The sequence below is a fragment of the Schistocerca serialis genome, chromosome 9 (genome assembly GCF_023864345.2).
Source record: "Schistocerca serialis cubense isolate TAMUIC-IGC-003099 chromosome 9, iqSchSeri2.2, whole genome shotgun sequence".
Taxonomy (NCBI): domain Eukaryota; kingdom Metazoa; phylum Arthropoda; class Insecta; order Orthoptera; family Acrididae; genus Schistocerca; species Schistocerca serialis.
Window position 1 is genome coordinate 441,676,070 of NC_064646.1, and position 20,207 is coordinate 441,696,276.

Below are 20,207 nucleotides of genomic sequence, written 5' to 3' on the forward strand. Positions count from 1 at the left end.
TCAAGCCAGGCTTTAACCATGACCAAGCACTCATTTTGGTTGTAAAATTTGTTAATAATTTGGAAATAACTGTAAGATAGGGATAATTCAAGCAGCTCAATCAATACAACAATTTCTCCATGACTGAACTTATGATGAGTTAACAAATTATTTTTTATTATTTCAAGACACTCTCCAGTTGGTATGTTTGGATAGAGGTTCATTATATCAAAGGATGCTAACACCAATTCCGATGGCATTGTTTGCAATTTCTACATTTCCCTGAGAATCTCAGTCTTCATTCTGCTAATGTACAAACATGAGCTTGTATAATCAGTTTAATATGTACGTTGTCTTATGTAGTTGCTATTTTATGCTTGACTTGCTAATATACTATTGTACTCATGTTCATGAAGTATCATTCTACGATATGACATGGTATAATATGCATTTGATCAAGATTTACAGCAGATGGTATGTTATATTCCATGGTATAGTCAACGTCTATGTAAAATTATATGATACCCCTTGACATTTGATTCCAGTGTGCTTGAATATGTTGATTTATACTTTGCAGACCTGATGATGGTGAAGTAGTTTCCTGAAACCGGTCATCACAATAAATGCTGTACAATAGCAATCTTGGCCGTTTGAAGTTGTACTTCTGTTTCTACATTTGTTGAAGTGCTTCATCACTTCTGTGGTATGTTCCCCCCCCCCCCCCCCCCCCTTCCCCCCAAAAAATAAAATAAAATAAAAATAAATAAAAATAAAAAAATAAAAAAATAACAATAAAAAAAAGAAAAAATAAAAAAAGCAAAAATTGTTCATTCAAAAAGGGAACAACCATTTGACAGCTTACTGAAGAACTTAGCATCATGTACAGGGTCTGTGCAAAGCATTTTAACTGATAATTTGCAAATGAGATGAGTGGCTGCAAAATTTGTTCCCAGACTTTTAAGTGGCGAAGAGAATGAAAATCATGTGTTGGCTTGTACAGAGTTGAAGGACTATCTTCATTCAGATCTGGACTTAATGTTGAAAATTGTAACTGTTGATGAAATTTGGGTCTGTCGGTATGACCCTGAGATGGAAAATCATAGTTCCCAATGGAAATGCACATACATCAAAAGCCATATTGCAATGAATTTAAAAGACGTATGAAGAAAGTGACCAGAAAAAAGGGCCAATGTCTTCACTCTTCGTCGTAACAATGCACTGTGCCACATCTTGCTTTTGATTAATGAGATTTTGGCTGCCAAAAATGTTCCTGTCTGTCCAAATCAGCCCAACTTACCAGATTTAGCCCCATTCAACTTCTGGGTCTTCCCATAAATTAAAACCATTCTTAAGAGAAAACATTTTAACACCATTCCTGACACTGAGAAGGCCATAACAGAGCAGCTGACTGTTATCCCAAAGAAACCCTCTAGTAAGGCTTCCAGTCAAGGATTCAGTGTTTGAACTACTGCACTGATAATGAAGGACAGTATTTTGAAGGAGATTAAATCAAATTCCATGTAAGCATAGTACTTCGTCACTAGTAAAATTATTCACCGTATTTATTGATAACACTTCATATACATAAAAGATATATAGCTTATGTCAATCTGAATGTTTATTAGAGCAGCATGTAAAAATTTGAAGTGAATCAGTCAAGTACATTTTGAGATTTTTGGTAATAATGTTAAACAATGACTTGCTTTTATACAGTAGAATAGATGTAGCTCAGTAGACCACTTTCAAGCCACAAACAAAATTATAGAATGCAGCAACAAGTAAGAATTATCAGTCTATGTGTGATTCATTGATTTTGAGGAAATTTTTGATTCAATTAAAAAAAAAAAGAAATTATAGCTCTTGAGAAAAGAAGGCACGGGTTCAACATCTGTCAGTCTACTGTCTTTTAGTCTAGTTAGTTTAGATGTGTTTGTCAGTGTGAGATGTAATTTAATGATTACATTTGTTCCCAGACTTTTAAGTGGCGAAGAGAATGAAAATCATGTGTTGGCTTGTACAGAGTTGAAGGACTATCTTCATTCAGATCTGGACTTAATGTTGAAAATTGTAACTGTTGATGAAATTTGGGTCTGTCGGTATGACCCTGAGATGGAAAATCATAGTTCCCAATGGAAATGCACATACATCAAAAGCCATATTGCAATGAATTTAAAAGACGTATGAAGAAAGTGACCAGAAAAAAGGGCCAATGTCTTCACTCTTCGTCGTAACAATGCACTGTGCCACATCTTGCTTTTGATTAATGAGATTTTGGCTGCCAAAAATGTTCCTGTCTGTCCAAATCAGCCCAACTTACCAGATTTAGCCCCATTCAACTTCTGGGTCTTCCCATAAATTAAAACCATTCTTAAGAGAAAACATTTTAACACCATTCCTGACACTGAGAAGGCCATAACAGAGCACTTATTTATTTTTTGATGAATTAAGTATCTATAACAATTAAAGACCTTAACAGGATGACAGGGTGCATGGTGGACCTTCTCATTTGGCTCATTCCAAAATTGTATGCTGTATTATCAAAGGAAGCTGTTGTGAAATATTAAAATGCAATTTAATGAGTATTTTGAAGAGTAATGTTTATTGAATTGATGCTGGAGGATGAAAGATCATGTATTACACTTACAACTGTAACCCAAACACATCAGCTGAAATAAATATAAATCATAATATTAAATCCTCCATAACTCTGGAAATATTACAAAATCTCAAAATCTAAGACCAGTTTTGAAAGCAGAACTAATATTTCTTTAAGATAAGATATTTTAATCATCAGTTGTCACTTATTTTAAATTTCATACAAACTTCGTTTATTTTACTTTGCTAAGATGGTAGACAGTGTTGTGGAAATAACAGTGGAGTCAAGTTGGATTGCTACCACATTAATATACAGACAAATTTAATATGCAGAGGGAAAAACTCTTATGTACTATTAAGATAACTCTAAAAAAGCACTAGTCTTCAGGCACTGTAATTCTGTTATTTAATAGATATTTATACTTGGTCTTTGTGACTCACATCCCTTAAATACCGGAGAAAAGGATAGACTTTAAAGACACACCAAAGCCCAGTTCAGAGTGAATTACATTATGGTAAGCCATGTAGACTTGCAATAATTTAATTTCTGTAAAAGCCATCAAGTCACAGGTTGGCAACAGTATATAAACATGACCAATACCAGTTTTACTGTGAGTGTCTTTTTAAGTTGTTTATCAAGTAAATGCTGTGCTATGAAGAAATGCTTTGACTTATTGGTATATAGACAGCACACAGAAAATCCTGATGGCACATGTGAATTCTGGGATCAGAACCATTAACTGACAGCACCATTACAATTTAGCATATGGCAGTGATGGATTTATAACATGATTGAATGGTGCTCATATGTTATAGAAAGCACCACAATGTTTACAGTCTCCATTAGATATCGCACTTATAAGAAATTCACAATTGTAAGAAGTGAGGCAGGAAGTGATGTTAACAGGGCATCTCAAGTTTATTAGATATTTCTAGATTTCCAGAGGACTTTGATACCATTCCTTATAAGCAGCTTATAATCAGATTGTGTGCTTCTGGAGTGTTGGCTCAATTGTGAGATTGGATTTGTCATTTCTTGACAGAAAGGTATCAGTTTGAGGCAACTGAAGAAAAATCATTGGGGGAAGTGAAAGTGGTATCTAGCGTTCCCCAAGGAAGTATTATAGGCTCTCTGTTGTTATTAAATTATGTGAATGCTTCAGCAGACAATATGAGCAGCCCTGTTCAATGCTTTGTAAATGATGCTGATGTTTTAATAATTGACAGAAAGTCATCCAATAAAAGAAGTAATATCTTGCATTCCTCAAGGAAGTTTAATATGCCCTCTACTGTTTCTAATCTATATAAACGATTGGGAGTCAATCTGAGCAACCATACATTGTTTACAAATGATGCTGTCATTTACCCTCTAGTAAGTCACCAGAAGATCAAAACAAATTACAAAATGTTTTAAACAAGATAGCTGCATGGCATGAAAAGTACCAATGGACTGTAAATAACAAAAACTATGAGGTTGTCCACATGAGTACTAAAAAACTCTGTTACGCAATATATCATACAAACTTAAGTGCTGTTGACTCAACTCATTACCTAGGGATTGAAATAGAAACAACTTAAAATGGAACCATCACATACAATATGAGGAGAATGTAAAGCAATGACTGCATACCATTTGCAGAACACTTAGAAGCTGCAACAAATCTACTACAGAATTTCCCTACAATACACTGTCTGTCCCCTTCTGGAGTAATGCTGTACAGAATGGGATCCTTATCACATAGGATTAAGGTATGACAAGTAATTGATGGAGGACATCAAAAAGTTCAAAGAAAGACTACTCATCTTTTGATTATCATGAAACATGGCAGTGAGTGTATTACAACCATAAACTTTCCATTCCGGATGCCAAAATATTTTGTTTACTCAAACCTAAATAGGGAGTAATGACCATCGAAATAAATTAAGAGAAATCAGTTCCCACACAGAAAGGTTTAAGCTTTCATTTTTCCCATATGCTATTCAAGAGTGGAACAGATAAGTAATAATCTGAAAGTGTTTCTACAAACCCTCTACCAAACACTAAGAGTTAATTGCAGGGTAATCGTGTAGGTGTACATGAAGGAGATTCCACATCATGAACCAGTTCACAAGTTTGTGTGTTTAGAGCACTGTTTTAGTGACAGTAAAATAAGTAAGCAGGAGGGTATAAATGAACTGGAGTGCTTACAATAATTTTGAAACTGAATTAGTGAGATACATACTCTCAGTCACACAAAATAAATAAATAAATAAATAAATAAATAATAAAAAAAATAAAAACATTCAAAAGTGAAGATTTCTGAGCAAGCAGAGGAGAGATGCAGACTAAGGGTCAGTAGAAGAGACAAGAAAACAAGAAACCACATTAGATAACAGACAGGAGTGGAGGAGGTTAGGAGTCCAAAGTTGATGACATCACACAGTGTGGGTAGAATATACATGGAATCAACGTGGTTAAATGTGACATCTCACTAAGATGCGGAGAAAAAACATGGAATCAACATGGATAAATCTGACCTCTCACTAAGATGTGGAGAACACACATGGAATCGGCACGGATAAATGCAACCTCTTACTAACATGGGCTAATGTAACAAAGAAAATAATTAATTTTTGACAAAATAATTTAATTGTATACATAAAAAATCTACTCACCAAGCTGCAGCAGAATACACACATAAAAGGAGGCTATAATTAGGCAAGCTTTCAGAACCAATGGTTCCTCATTCAGGCAGAAGAGTTGAAGGGGAAGGTAGAGGTGTGAAAGAAAAGGACTGGAGAAGTCCAGGGAAAGGGGTAGATTTTGGGAAAATCACCAAGAACCACAGGTCAGGGGAGACTGACAGACATGACAACAAGGAAAGACTGATTGTTGCGGACTGCATCAGATTAAATTTGAAAACCTGAGAGCTTAAATGTGGAATGCAGGGTAATATACTGCTTAAATATAATGCTTGAGTTAATAGAAGTGAAAATCTAGGTGCATTTTACGGAACAGAGGTGGGTGAGGAGACAGTGAAAAACAGATGGTAAAGATGTAGAAAACTAAAATGGAGTGAAGGAAAGAGTAGTTACTGTGAAGAAATGCTGAGACAGAAGAAATTAAGGTAAATGAAGGCCAGATGGGTGGTGAGAACTGAGGACGTGTTGTAGAGCTAGTTTCCATCTGCGGAGTTTTGAGAAATTGGTGTCTGTGGGAAGAATCCAGATGGCGCGAGTGGTGAAACAGGTACTGAGATCACGATTGTCGTGGTGTAGAGCATGCTCTGCAACAGGATAATAGGATAATACATGTTTCACTCTCTGCCAATGCCCATTCATCCTAATTAATAATTTGGTGGCAGTCATGCCGGTGTAAAAGGCCAAACAATGTTTACATAACAGCTGGCATACGACATGCTGTTTCACAGGTGGCTCTCCTGTTAATAGCATATGTTTTGCCAGTTATAGGACTGGTATAGGTGGTGATAGGAGGTGGTATAAGGCAAGTCTTTCAGTGGAATGTATACTGGCAACATGCAATATCACGTAGCAGAGTATTCTTTACAATACGACAATCATCACCTTGGTGACTATTTCACCATGCGCACCATCTGGATTTTTCTCCCAGACACCAGTTTCTCAGAACTCCATAGGTGTAAACTACCACAACATGTCCTTTGTTCTTGCCATCCATCTGGCCTCAATTTACATTACTTTCCTCTTTCTCAGTATTGTGGAAAGGAAAGTTGCCACTCACCATATAGCAAAGATACTGAGCTGCAGATGGGCACAACAAGACTGTCACAGTATAAGCTTTTGGCCAACAAGCCCTTTGTCAAAAATAGATACACATGCATGCATGCAAAGGTAAAGGCAGTGCACACACATGGCTACAGCCTCTGCAGCTGAAGCCACATGCATGCAGAGAGAGAGAGAGAGAGAGAGAGAGAGAGAGAGAGTGTGTGTGTGTGTGTGTGTGTGTGTGTGTGTGTGTGTGTGTGTGTGTGTGTGTGTGTCATCTATGTTCCACAAAGGCCTCAGTGGCCGAAAGTGACAGTCTTTTTGTTGTGCCTATCTGCAACTCCGCTATATGGTGAATAGCAACTTTCCTTTCAATAGCATTGTTACATTCCATTCTGGATTTTCCATTGTTTGATTTCTTCTGTGTCAGTATTTCTCCACAGCAACTACTCTTTTTGTCACTCTGTTTTAGTTTTATACACCTTTCATTGTCTTACCCATCTATTTTTCACTGCCCCCTCCCACCTCTGTTATGCACAAAGCACTTAACTTTTCACTCTTATTAACTCATTCATGATGTTCAAGCAGTAATCTCTCATATTACTCTGTCTTATACTTTTAAGCGCTCAGGTTTTCAAAACTCATCTGATGCAGTCCCCAACAAACAGTCTTTTCTTCTCATCCTGTCCTGTCCAGTAAGTCTACCCTGACCCACAGTTCTGGGTGACTTTACTGAAATCTACCCCTTTTCCTAGACCTCTCCAGTCCTTTTCCTTCACCTCTCTCCCTTCCCCTTCAACTCTTCTGCCTGAAGAAGGAACCACTGGTTCTGAAAGCTTGCCTAATTATAGCCTCCTTTTATGTGTGTGATCTGCTGCAGCTTGGTGAGTAGATTTTTTATCTATACAAATAAATCATTTTGTCAAAAATTGATTGTTTTCATTGTTATATTAGCCCATGTGGCCATCATAACTTCTTTCTATGCCACACTAAAGCTGAGTGATGGATGGTGTAAATCACTCCTCCTCCCCACATCATATTTACAAACATTACAATTGTTTCAAACTGTGATTTATTGTTGACAGCAAACTCCACAAGGCAGTAAATGTACTATGAGGCTGTTGTCAGTATGCCCACATGTTTAAACAGCTGTTTACTGTAGGTTCTAGAGTAGACCCCACACACTACTCTTATTATATGCTTCTGTGCAACAAACAATGGCTGGTTGCCTCAGAATATGAAGCCATAAAACATTACTGAATGAAAATAGGGAAAGTTAACTTTTTTGACATTTTCATCATCAAAATATTATATTCTCTATGATGCAAATGCTGCAGAGCTTAGACATTTAAGATGCTCTGTAACATGTGACTTCAAGTTATTATCAATATAAACACTAAAGAATTTAGAATATTCTTTTTCATTCACTGATTTACCCTCACATTTTATTTCTAATAGTGTGGCCAGGCCTTGTGCAGTACTGATTTGCATGTTGTGCGTTTTTTCTGAATTCAGTATAGTAGTTGTTAATTTAAAAAAATTGTTGACTCTACAAGATATGAAAATTACAAGCTAATAACCTAATGGAAGGTCTATACATTGTTATCACACTCCAGTAATCAGTGACCACAAGACAAAATTAACATGTCACTGGAATTTAAATTAACTTCCTGTTCAATCCCAACCGTGGAAAGCATCAACTTCATACGTACTTTACAGGGGTTCATGATTCATTAGTTAAAAAATAGATTGGAGATTCAAAAGACTAGTAAAGACCCAATGACTGACTTTGAGAAACATTTGCAATTTTTCTTCTTCTTTCACATTGTGCTTTGGGTGAAAATTTATCAGTCATAATGGAATTAGTGCAAGTACGCAAGTCAACTTTAAACCAACGGTGTCACACCTGTTATTGTTCAACTCGGAGCTTCACATATCACTGTGAGGGGTCAGATGTGAGGATCCAAGGGACTGTCCAGTATGTTCCATGTGTCCCCCCGATCAGTTCAGTACTGTTGATACCCTGGTTACTGCCCACAATGAGGTTGACCCTTCACCAGTGGCCGAGTGGGGAGTTGCCCCAAGCTGTGGCAGGTAACAAAAGAATTTTTGGCGGGTCAATTGAAAGGCCTCCCTATTGGCTGGGAGAGAGGTGTGACTGATACAGATTCTACGCCAGATGCAGTCGCTTGGCCTGTTTTAGAGGAAGACCCTTAGCTTGCAAGATCCCTGCAATCACAGAGGGTAGGTTTACTGGTAGTTGTGAGCCTCAATGTTAGACACACAAAGGGTGCACCTGAGGATTGTTCTGCCAAGGAGGAGAAGTAATATGATGTGCACTCCATGTGCATACTGTGGGCAATCATCCAAGATACGGAATGAGTCCTTCCAGATGCCATGTGCAGTACAGGCTGCAGACAACTGCAGGTGGTGGCTCATATTGGTACTAACAATGTGTGCCACTTTGGGTTCGAAGAGATTCTGTGTTGTTTTTGACAGCTAGCAGAATTGGTAAAGACTATCAGTCTTGCTTGCAAGATGAAGGCAGAGCTCATCATCAGTAGCATTGTTGACATGACCAGTTATGAACCTTTGGTACAGAGCTGGATGGAGGGTCTTAATCAGAGACGCAGGTGGTTCTGTGACCACGTAAGCTGCAGATTCCTAGAGTTACAGCATAGGATAATAGGTATAGAATCCCAATTAATAAGACAGGTGTCCACTACACAAAGGAAGTGGCAGTACAGGTAGTGGGGATTGTATGGAGTGGACTGGGCTCTTTTTTTGGTCAAAGGATCTCGGGAGGGGAAGAAAAAAGGGTTTCAGTCTCATAGGGTGCCAGCCAGTCAACCACAGGATAAGACTTGACATGGGAATCATAGTTATGGAAGTAGTAAATTATTGAAGCTGAGTTGGCAAAGAACCAGAGCTACAGATGTTAATAGAAAGCACTGAAGCACAACTCATTATAGATACTGAAAGCTGGATAAAACCAGAGTTCAGCCACAATTTTTACGAAAGACCTGGTGGCATTCAGAAAGGACAAATTAAATACAGTTGCTATTAGAAGTAGTTTATCTTGCTGCAAAATTGAAATATGTAGTTCCTATGAGTTAGTATGAATAGAGACTATAGTTGTCAACAGGAATAAATTAATTACTGGTTCCATTTACTGACGTCCCTACTCAGATGATACAGTTGCTGAACAGTTCAAAGAAGACTTGAGTCTCATTTCATTTCATTTCATTCAATTATACTTACTGGTGACTTCAATCTATCCTCAATACGCTGGCAAAATTACATGTTTAAAGTCACTAATAGGCATAAAACATCACCTAAACTCATACTAAATATTGCCTCTGAAGATTATTTTGAACAATTAGTCCAGATTGCGAAAACATATTCTACCTCTTGGCAACAAATAACCCCTAACAAATAGGAAGCATTGCAATGGATACAGGGATGTCATTGTGGTGAGATGTAACACCACAGCACCCGGACCCACCAATAATAAATGCAAAACATAACTATTAGAAGAAGAAGAAGAAGAAGAAGAAGATAAAAAATTAACTTGACACCTTCCTAAGAGACAGCCTCTATTCCTTTCAAACTATGAAAGTGTAGATTAGATGTGGCTTAAATTCAAAGAAATTGCAATACAGAGAATTATACCAAATAAATTAATAATAGACACGGTATACAAAACAGGTCAGAACACTTGCAGAAGAAGCAAAAAAAGCATGCTAAATTAAAGAGAATGTAAAATCTCCAAGACTAGTGATATTTTACAGAAGCTCAAAATTTCGTGCGAACTTCAACGCAGGATTCTCTTAATCAGAAATGAAACTCTTGTCTTGAAATCTGGCAAAAAATCCCGATAGGTTCTGGTCATATGTGAAGTACACAAACGGCAAGGCACAATCAATATCTTCACTACATGATAGCAATGGCAATGTTACTGATAACAGTGTCACTAGAGCAGAGTTACAAAACATAGTTTTTCAAAATTCCCGCACAAAAGAAAATGAAGTGAATATACAAGAATTTAAATCAAGAACTGTTGCCAAGATGAGTAACTTGGAAGTACATATCATCACAGGGCAGCAAAGTAGCTTACATCACTTAATAAAGGCAAGTCCTCTGGTGCAGATTGCACACCAATTTGACTCCTTTCATAGTATGTTGATATAACAGCTCTGTACTTAACAAATACATAAAACTGCTCACTTGATGGAAGATCTGTACCTAAAGGCTGGTAAGTTGCATAGGTCCCATCAGTACCAAAGAAAGGAAATAGGAGTAATCTGATGAATTGTAGACCCAAATCACTAACATTGATTTGCAGTAGGATTCTGGAACACAGGCTGTGTCCAAATATTACAAATTACCTTGAGAAAAATGATATGTTGACACACAGTCACCACAGATTCAGAAAATAGGTTTCTTGTCCAACACAACCAGCTTTTTATTCTCATTAGGTAATGAGCGACATTAACATGGAGTCCCTTACCAGATACGATTAATGGATGACATCAAAAAAGTCCAAAGAATGGTAGCTCATTTTGTATTATTATGAAATAGTAGGGAGTGTGTCATAGACATGACATACGAGTTGGAGTTGGCAATCATTAAAACAAAGACAATTTTCATTGTGGTGAGAGCTTTTCACAAAATTTCAATCTCCAACATTTTCCTCCAAATGTGAAAATATGTTGTTGACCCCCAACTCCATAGGGAAAAATGATCATTGTAATAAAATAAGAGAAATCAGAGCTCACGCGAAGAGCCCACTATTAAAAAGTGAAATAGTGTGAAAGTGGTTCGATGAACCCTCTCCCAGGCACTTAAGTTTGAACTGAAGAGTATTTATGTAGACTTAGATGTAGATGTAAATGTAGATCAACAAGGTTAGTAACAGCTCAAAACCATTTGAAACTTTAATGGTTGCAGCCATTTTGAGAAGCCCAAAAAACTGCATTCTAAGTACTTCAAGAATATGCATATTACAGTCTCCTTTATCTTTGATTTTTTATTAAGGGGATTTGAAAAAGTCAGAAATAAAATTAACAGTTTGCAATGAATTTGCTTGGGCATTGGTCATTAGGAAATCTGTGATTAGATGAATGGATTGTTAATAGTTAATGCTCTCCTTTTTTGTTAGAAGCCTTGTATGGTTGCATATGTATGCTTCGTGACACATAATGAGTCTGGGGAGAGTCAGTGTGTTATTGTTTGATGCTAGAAAACACAGAGAACCAAACTGGATGTGGCCAGCTGAAGACTTTAACACATGAAGAAGTCTGGGGGTTGCTCTTTATCCAGCAATTGGTGTCTAATGTATGGTTTTTGTTGTTGTTGTTGTTGTTGTTGTTTTTGTTGTTGTTAAGGACTGGTCAGTGGCAATTAAAGGTATAGGAATATACATATTCTATTCCTGAACATTATGGAAATTTTTATACAACACTGTAGCCATAATGTTTTGCATGATATAGAACCATTTAAATCATTTATAAGCTTTAGCGAAGAAATCAGTTTGTGCAGAACACATATTCAGGCGCTGTGGATAGCAATTGAAATAGTGTCAGTATTTCCATTTTGTACAGGTGGTCAATATAGAATGCCAAAACAAAACACCTTTCAGCTGTCTTCAGTTCCAATTATTACTTTATTTGAACAAGCAGTTTCAGCACTACATTATGCCATCTTCAAGCCCCCTCACCGAAACGAAGGAAGATTCTCACATCTTGTTCAGTCAAAATAGTGGTCAACATTCAGTTAGTGGTACCCGTAGATTTTTAACAGTGATCCCTTCACTCATTACTTGCCAGTCAGGGGGCCTGGAGATGGTGTAACGTAGCGCCAAAACTGGTTGCTCAAATAAAACAACAATTGGAAGTTAACACACCTGAAAACTGTTTTGGTTCAACATTTGCAATTGAAATAGTATGGCTCAATATTAATGCAGGAGACTTCAACATAATTATACAGCTTAAATCATGTTTGGTTGCTTATCCTCAAGATGTTAAAAATAGGCTCTCCTGAATACTAAGACCTATTTCAATGTTCTAAGCTTATCAGTGCAAAATGAAGACAATACAACCAATCCAATGTTATTTTCAATTAATTGCACCACATGAGAGATCCCAAAGGCAGACTAGCAATTGCTTAGAACAACAACATTAATTAAAAAAAACAAAAACAGTAACAATTTTTCCCTTCATTGGGGTGTTTAAATGATAAGACAAACTTACCCTTCCTTTGGTTGCTGCTTCCTCAGCAATCATGATTTTCATTGTAGTTGTTTTTCCAGCACCATTGTGTCCCAGAAGCCCAAAAACTTCTCCAGCATCTACTGCCAGAGACAGATTTCGCACTGCAATCTTGACGTGGACATCCTCCTCTTCCTCTTTCGGACAACACAAGCTGCATGTGCACATTTTCAACTCCTTTTTATGATATTCCTTTCGAAGATTCTGCACAGACAAACAACTGATAGTTACAACAATTAGGTAAACATAATTAGAATGAATCAATAAGTCTCATGAAATGGTGAACTGAGTTCTTTGATCAACTTATTATTAAGACATCTTTTTTTTTTTTAGTTTGTTAGCAGTCTGGATGCTAACAAATGTTATGCATCAGTTTTCATTTAATGTACTACCACTGTCTATTTCTTGCAACCACAGAACAGTTTTGTGAGTCTGCTATTGCATAACAAGAGTGTCAATTACTTACTGTGAACCAGCAAATGACTTGTTCACCCACTGCTTTGGTGATGTCTAGTTTTGGGTTTTGGTCACTTTGCTTGAACTTTGGAATAGCAATTTTGTAGGTCAAGAACAGGACTGGATCCAAAACAATACCTTATTTTATGCCCTCCCTCCCCCTCCTCCCACACTGTGTGTGGTTTCAATTCGGGTGCACAAACCATTATTGTCTCAATCTATTTTCTATCAGTATGATACGACTCTTTCCGTACAAGACGGATTCCCATTCACATTGTAGTTTGCCTAACTAGCATGTTGTGAAATACAAAAGACCTCATGAGGTCATAAAAATGCCCTTGAGAAAACTTATATCCTTCATTATTGCAAATGATTATTTTATGAAAAGTCCTTTACAACAGCTGAACTAATATACAGTTGATGTGATCTAATAAAAGCGGGAAAGTATTTTACTGCAATAGTTCCTTCAAAACTTTTGGTAAGACTGGAAGGACTGAATTGAGCCTGTTAAAAGTTGTTTGACTGTCTGATTTTATGTATGGACCCTTCTATTGTTTACTTAAGTTTCTCATGAAATATGCCTTCAATTACTGATTACAATGACAACCAAGAGAGACAGTAAAATCGTGTGAGATGCTTATGTTAACACTTTTGAGACCAAGCCCAAGCACAGCTCAGGCCACAACTTTGTGTTAAAAGGGCCGTGCCTAAATATAGGTCAGGTCACGATTTTCTCAACTAGTGAGCCACATATCACTGAAAAACTGGACTCATTCTGTAGAAGAACAACATACAGATGTCTCACTACCTGTCCCTTGACTTGTGCTGCCTCCAGTTGTCAATTTCTAGAACTATTTTGATAGAAAAGTTTGTGAATGTAATAACTGCTTTCACAAATGGCTGGGACAATATGATAATATTGACATAATTCCATGCGTGTACTTATTAGGTTTTGGAGTTTTCTGTATTCTGCTACGTATTGTCATGTTTGCTGTGTGGGCAAGAAATTTTGGAAGTTCAAGAGGAAGAAATTACTCAATAACACAGCTTGCACTTTTTCTTGGGAGAATAATCATACTTCCATATCAAATGAATTCACAATTGCAAATAAGGACTACCATCAGCTGTAGAATGGAATGACCACAATGAAAATTTGTGCCAGACTGGGACTCGAACTCTGATTTCCCGCTTATTGTAAGTGGTCGCCTAACCATTTGGCTATCCATTCACAACTGATGGTTGGACCCACATTTCCATATGTTGTCAACCATGCATCTGTGACCTGCGCTCGTACATCCACTATGTATATTCCCGTATTTGCCAGACATGGTACTTTTAAGTCGTTTGCTCAGTATCGGCAGATAAATATGATATTGCAGTACCTGTATTATTCTGATTACGTTCCAAAGTTTCTTTTGACATGCAAGACAGACTATCAAGCAGGTAGTCATAATGTCTCGGCTTATTAGTGTATGTGCCTAAGAGACTGATTTTTATACTTCAACATTAATAACACTGTTGTCAACATTAATAAGAATTACTAAGGACATAAAACAAAGCTAAAAACAATGATCACTGTGCAAACACACACAATCTGAAGGTGGCACATGCATGAAGATGAATACATAAAAGTTGTGTCCCATATGTGAAAATGGCATTCCACACACAAGGCATTCTTCATGTCAGAATTTATCAGACCAATGTCAACACAAAAACTGTACAGTCCATTTCCTTTTTTTGATATGTTTCAACAAAGATTTAGCTAACACAGGTTCAATGTGTTAAATCTTTTGGCAAGATGGAGAACCTACGACACTGGTGTATGGAGCTCATACATCTTTATATCAAAATCTTCCAAATCATATTGGACATGATAGCCCTGTATTCTACTCTTGGCCACCTAGATCTCTGGGACTGACACCCAAGGATTCCTTTTTATCTCGTTAGGTGAGAGACCTTGTGCATGTGCCTGCTTTACCAAAAACACTTCCAGAACTCAAAATGCACATTTATAATGTGTCCAAGCTGGTGACTCTGCCTGAGCTTCAGAAAGTATGGTGTGATATGAATTATGATGTATTGCTCGTTTTGCCAAGGGTGTCTACAGAATGTATAAAGTATGTAAAAACTAAATTTAACTTCATTTTACATTCTCTGCTATTCTTATCAATGTATCACAATTTCATTAAATATAACCACTTGTAATCACTAACCACTATGAATTGCCCTGTTTGTGAGAGGCAACATCATACCATCGTCATGAATACCTCATTTGCTGAGGTTTTGTTTGCCCTTGTTGCAGGGTGGTCTTTTTCTCTCTACTTCAGAAACAAAAATATTCTGAGGCACTACAATTTTTCTGCCCCACAACCTCCTAACTCCTGAGTAACTACACCTGCCACCAAGAATCACCACCACCTCACTGAAACAGCAAGTGCATTACATAGGCAACAACCCACATGTCTACCACATGCCTGCAGTGCCTATAGAACTAGTGCTATGAGCAACAAGTGGCATATAAGTCCACGGGACATTGTTCAGCAACACTAGAGATTTAATTTGTAACCAGGTTATTACAGTGCTGTGTTTGTGCAAATACACTGAAGGGAAAAAAAATTGCAACACGAAGAAGGAGTTGTCCGACATAGACAAAAGTTGATAGGCATGCTTCTACATCTGAAAGGTGATATCTATTGAAATTTGCACCAGTCACAAAGGGTGGAAATAGTAGCACCAGCAAGTCAGGTTTGCTTGAAATACATGCTGTAATGGCCCCAAGCATTAGTTAACTTTGAGATTGGGCACAGTGAGTGGTTGTTAGTCAAGAATGCCTTTAAGGTGAGAAAGACACCATTATCAACACCTCACTGAGTTTGAATGAGGTCATGTAATAGGGCTACAACAAGCTGGATGTTCCTTTTGTGATAGTGCAGAAAGACTGCAGGAATGTAGCTACTACACTTGATTACTGGCAGCAGTCGTCATGAGAATGTACAGTCTAAAGAAGACTGGCCAAGTGCCACAACCACGAGTGAAGACCATCATGCTTGGAATACGGCTCTGGTGCATCATATGGCATCTGCAGCAGTAATCTGAGCAGGAGTGACACAACAAACTGTTGCAAGTTGGTTACTTCAAAGACAGCTCCGAGTCAGATGCCCTTTGGCGTGCATTCCACTAACCTCAAACCACTGTCATTTATGACTTCAATGGTGTCAAACAAGAGCTCATTGAAGGGCAGGGAGTGGTTCTATTGTGTTTTCTGATGAAAGTTGGCTTTATCTCGGTGCCAGTGATAGCTGTGTGTTGGTTAATAGGCCAGTTGAAAGCCTGCATCCAACCTTATGTGTGCTAGACATGCTGGACCCACATCTGGAGTTATGGTCAGATGGGTGATTTTGTATGACAGCACCCTGATGACAAATCTGTATGTCAGTTGGGTGACTCAACTGTTGTGCAGCCATTCATGAGCAACATTCAAGGGGGTGTTTTCCGACAGGATAATGTTCGACCACATACCGCTGTTGTAAGCCAATGCTCTACAGTGTGTTACCTTGTTGCCTTGGCCTTCTCTATTACCAGATCTGTGTCCAACCGAGAACATACGGGACATCAACAGATGACACCTCTTGTGTCATCCACAAACAGCATTAACCGTACCAACCAACTGTGACAGGCATAGAACTCCTTCCCACAAACTGACATCCTGCATCTATGTAACACAATGCCTGCATATTTACATGTTTGACTCAACATTCTGGTGGTTACAGTAGTTATTAATGTAGCAACATTTCACATTTGCAATGGCTTATGTCACAATTACATTAACGTGTGAGCTTGCAATGTTAAGCACTTAAATAAATAACCTAGACAAATGTATTCCCACAATTTCATTACTCTACAAAAATGGCTCAGAGCACTATGGGACTTAACTGCTGTGGTCATCAGTCCCCTAGAACTTAGAACTACTTAAACCTAACTAACCTAAGGACATCACACACATCCATGACCGAGGCAGGATTCGAACCTGCAGCCATAGTGGTCGCGCGGTTCCAGACTGTAGCGCCCAGAACCACTCGGCCACTCCGGCCGGCCATTACTCTACATTCATTACTTTTTAGTGTTGTGATTTTTTTTCCATCAGTGTATGTACTTTGTTAAAATGTACGCAAACTGAGGACAGTGTAAAATAAAAAAAAGGGGGGCACTGTAGCAGTGTCAGCCTAAGCAACTGTGACAGCAATATGCAATCCTGCAAGTGCCACTAGGGAAAGTTGACCACATCATAAATGGTGCCAGCATGTAGCCCATAAATAGGCCAGTCCTCCCTGACCACAAAGCCAGTCTGCTGAGGTGGCTGTGAGGTGAATAACTGAGCCCTGGGGATGACAGTAGCTAAGTGACTTTTTTGCTATGTGCCTAGAGCTGTCTACAAGAGCCAGATACATAGAAATCTGCCTCCTGCCCCCTTTTACATATGTCAATTTGGACTCTATTCTGTACATTGCTGCTGCAGCACACTGTGGCACTGCTCTGTCACCCAGAAACACAGTTACCACCCTCTTCAGGCTTCCAGTACCAGACCCCAGCACAGCAATCTGGCATAGATTGCCTGGCTACCCTGTCTGTATCCACAGCCACATACGTTACTACAACTGTAACTTCATGTAACCATACAAACAGCAGGTAAGATGGTGATTTACAAGTTTATTTTATAATCTTAACAGCTGTGGTGGTACAATTACGATGAATACATGTAACATTATTTCATACATTATCAGTTAAGTTCTGAAGGTAGCAGGGATAAAATACAGGCAGGAAAAGATTATCTACAACTTGTACAAAAAGCAGACTGCAGTTATAAAAGACAAAAGACATGAAAAGGAAGCAGTATTATTTGGGAAGACAATTAGACAGGGTTGTAGCCTGTGCCCCATACACGGAGTAACCTTGAAGGAAACCAAAGCTAAACGTGGAAACGTAGTTCAGGTTCAGGGTGGAGATATAATAATTAACTTTGATATTTGCCTGCGGCAATGCAATTCTGATGAAGGCAGTAAAGGACTTGAAAGAGCAACTGAATGACGTGGATAGTATTTTGCAAAAGGGTTTACAAGATGAATATCAAAGTAAAAATAAGGGTAATCCAAGATAGTCAAATTCAGCAGTCATTTCTGAGGGAATTGGGTTAGGAGATTAGACACCAAAAGCTGTAGGTGAGTTTTCACAGCAAAGTAACTGTTGACGGTGGTAGTTGAGAGGATACAAAATGCAGAATAGCAACAGCATAAAAATTGTTTAAAAATGTCAACACCAAATATAAATTTAAACGTTAGGAAATAATTTGAGAAGGTATTTGCCTGGAGTGTACGATTGTACGAAAGTGGTAAACAGAAAATAAGCAGTTCAAGCAAGAAGAGAATAGAAGATTTTGTAATGTGGTGCTGAAGATTAGATGGATAGACTCAGTAACTGATGAGGTCACATTGAATTGAATTGCTGAGAAAAGTAATTTATGGGTCACACTGACTAACATCTAAACAGGGATCAATTTATAGGACAGTTATATGCAACTCCTGAGGCATCAAAGAAGTGTCAGTCTGGTACTGGAGGCAAATGTAAGGGGGTAAAAAAACTGCAGAGGGAGACTTGTGTTTGAATACAGTAAGCAAGTTTAGATGGATGTAGGTTGCGGTAGTTATGCAGAATGAAGAGGCTTTACACAGGATAGATTACTGTGGACTGTGGCATCAAACCATGCTTTGGCCAGAAGATAACAACAATAATCCACCACACATCATGCAAATAAGTTATAGTAGCCACCCAAAGATCTGAGTACTTCAACTTTTAACTTTTTCCAAATGATACTGATTGACACCAAACACCTTAAATGTACCAAAGGACACAAAGAAACTGTTGCCACATACCTGAACTATTACCACAGGTGGCTTTGTTATATTGCTGGCCATTATGTCAGCAACCTTCTGTCTTTCTGCTTTAACATCATTATCTTCATGTTCTCCAATGTCACTATTTTCAGTTACTTCTTCTGATGTTTTCCGGTCATGATTCTGCAATGCATGGGCAAAGTTTTATTTACAGCGTTGACTCATTTGTTTCAACTGCTACACTTACTTTTACACAACATAGCACAATAAAATCTGCTAATATCATTATTGCTGAAGAAATCAGATGGTATTGGATTGTAATATTCTCTTACATCATGTCAGACCCTTAAACTATGGTCATACAAAAAGAATAATGATGTAAATGTAACCAGTTGAGTGTGAAGCTTAGAATAAATTTTGGAAGGACATTGCAACTCCTTAGAGAAATATCAGTACCCAAAAGGACCAATAAAAAGTATTAATACTCATAAAGTGAAAATGAATATTCAGTGTTTGAGACAATGCAAAGAAACAGCTGTAAGAGAGGGGGAAGGAGGGAGGTGGGAGAAAAGCTGTTTGTACTTCCAGGGTAAAACAAATGTGGAGATACAAACTGCATGAATTAGTGAAACATGAACCGACAAAAGTACAGCAATGTCCAGAAATTAAATATTAAAATTTTGCATAAATAGATCTGAAAGGATGTCATTTATTCAGACATTAAACAGATGGTCCACAAAGAAACAGAAGAGAGACATATAAGAAAGAAAAAGGGAAGAGGAAGAGTGGTGGGGAGGCAGCAGGGGGGGGGGGGGAGTAGAGGTAGGTAACACATGCTGTTTCATTGTGGTGAGACCTCAGTACCGGTATGTCATTTTCAATATTGCTAAGAAAGTGAACTAATGGATATGAGATTAGATAGATTGCAGCAAATCTTCATTCTTAAAAATTTACTTTTTTACCAAGTACATTTTGTTCACTTTACTGAGAGCCCAATGATGTGTTTCTGGCCTGTATCAGGTTCTTATTATCAAGATTGGAAAAATTCATGTCATTATCATTGTACTACTACAGATATGTGCATGTACACTAGTGTGTGTGAATTTTTGTGTAATTTGAATTATATTAAATTGTATTTCTTTCAAATGTCAATTACTTCCTCTCATCAGTAACAGTATCTGCACCTCATAGTACTTTATGATTGAGGTCACACATCAAAATAATAAACCAGGATGTGTACTCTCACCTTGAAGGATTATATAGAAATATTGATATGACAATAAAATGTAATGGTTTA

General features: G+C 37.8%; 1 protein-coding gene across 1 annotated transcript in view; it reads right to left on the bottom strand.

The window, feature by feature from the left end:
- LOC126418602 (cholesterol transporter ABCA5-like) overlaps window positions 1–20,207 on the bottom strand; it is a 346,051-nt gene that overhangs the window by 40,861 nt on the left and 284,983 nt on the right. Inside the window, exons 26-27 of the mRNA XM_050085434.1 lie at window positions 18,950–19,093; window positions 12,549–12,770 (exon numbers count right to left, since the gene is read on the bottom strand). Of these exons, the coding sequence (XP_049941391.1) occupies window positions 12,549–12,770; window positions 18,950–19,093 (366 nt within the window). The remainder of the gene's footprint in view (window positions 1–12,548; window positions 12,771–18,949; window positions 19,094–20,207) is intronic.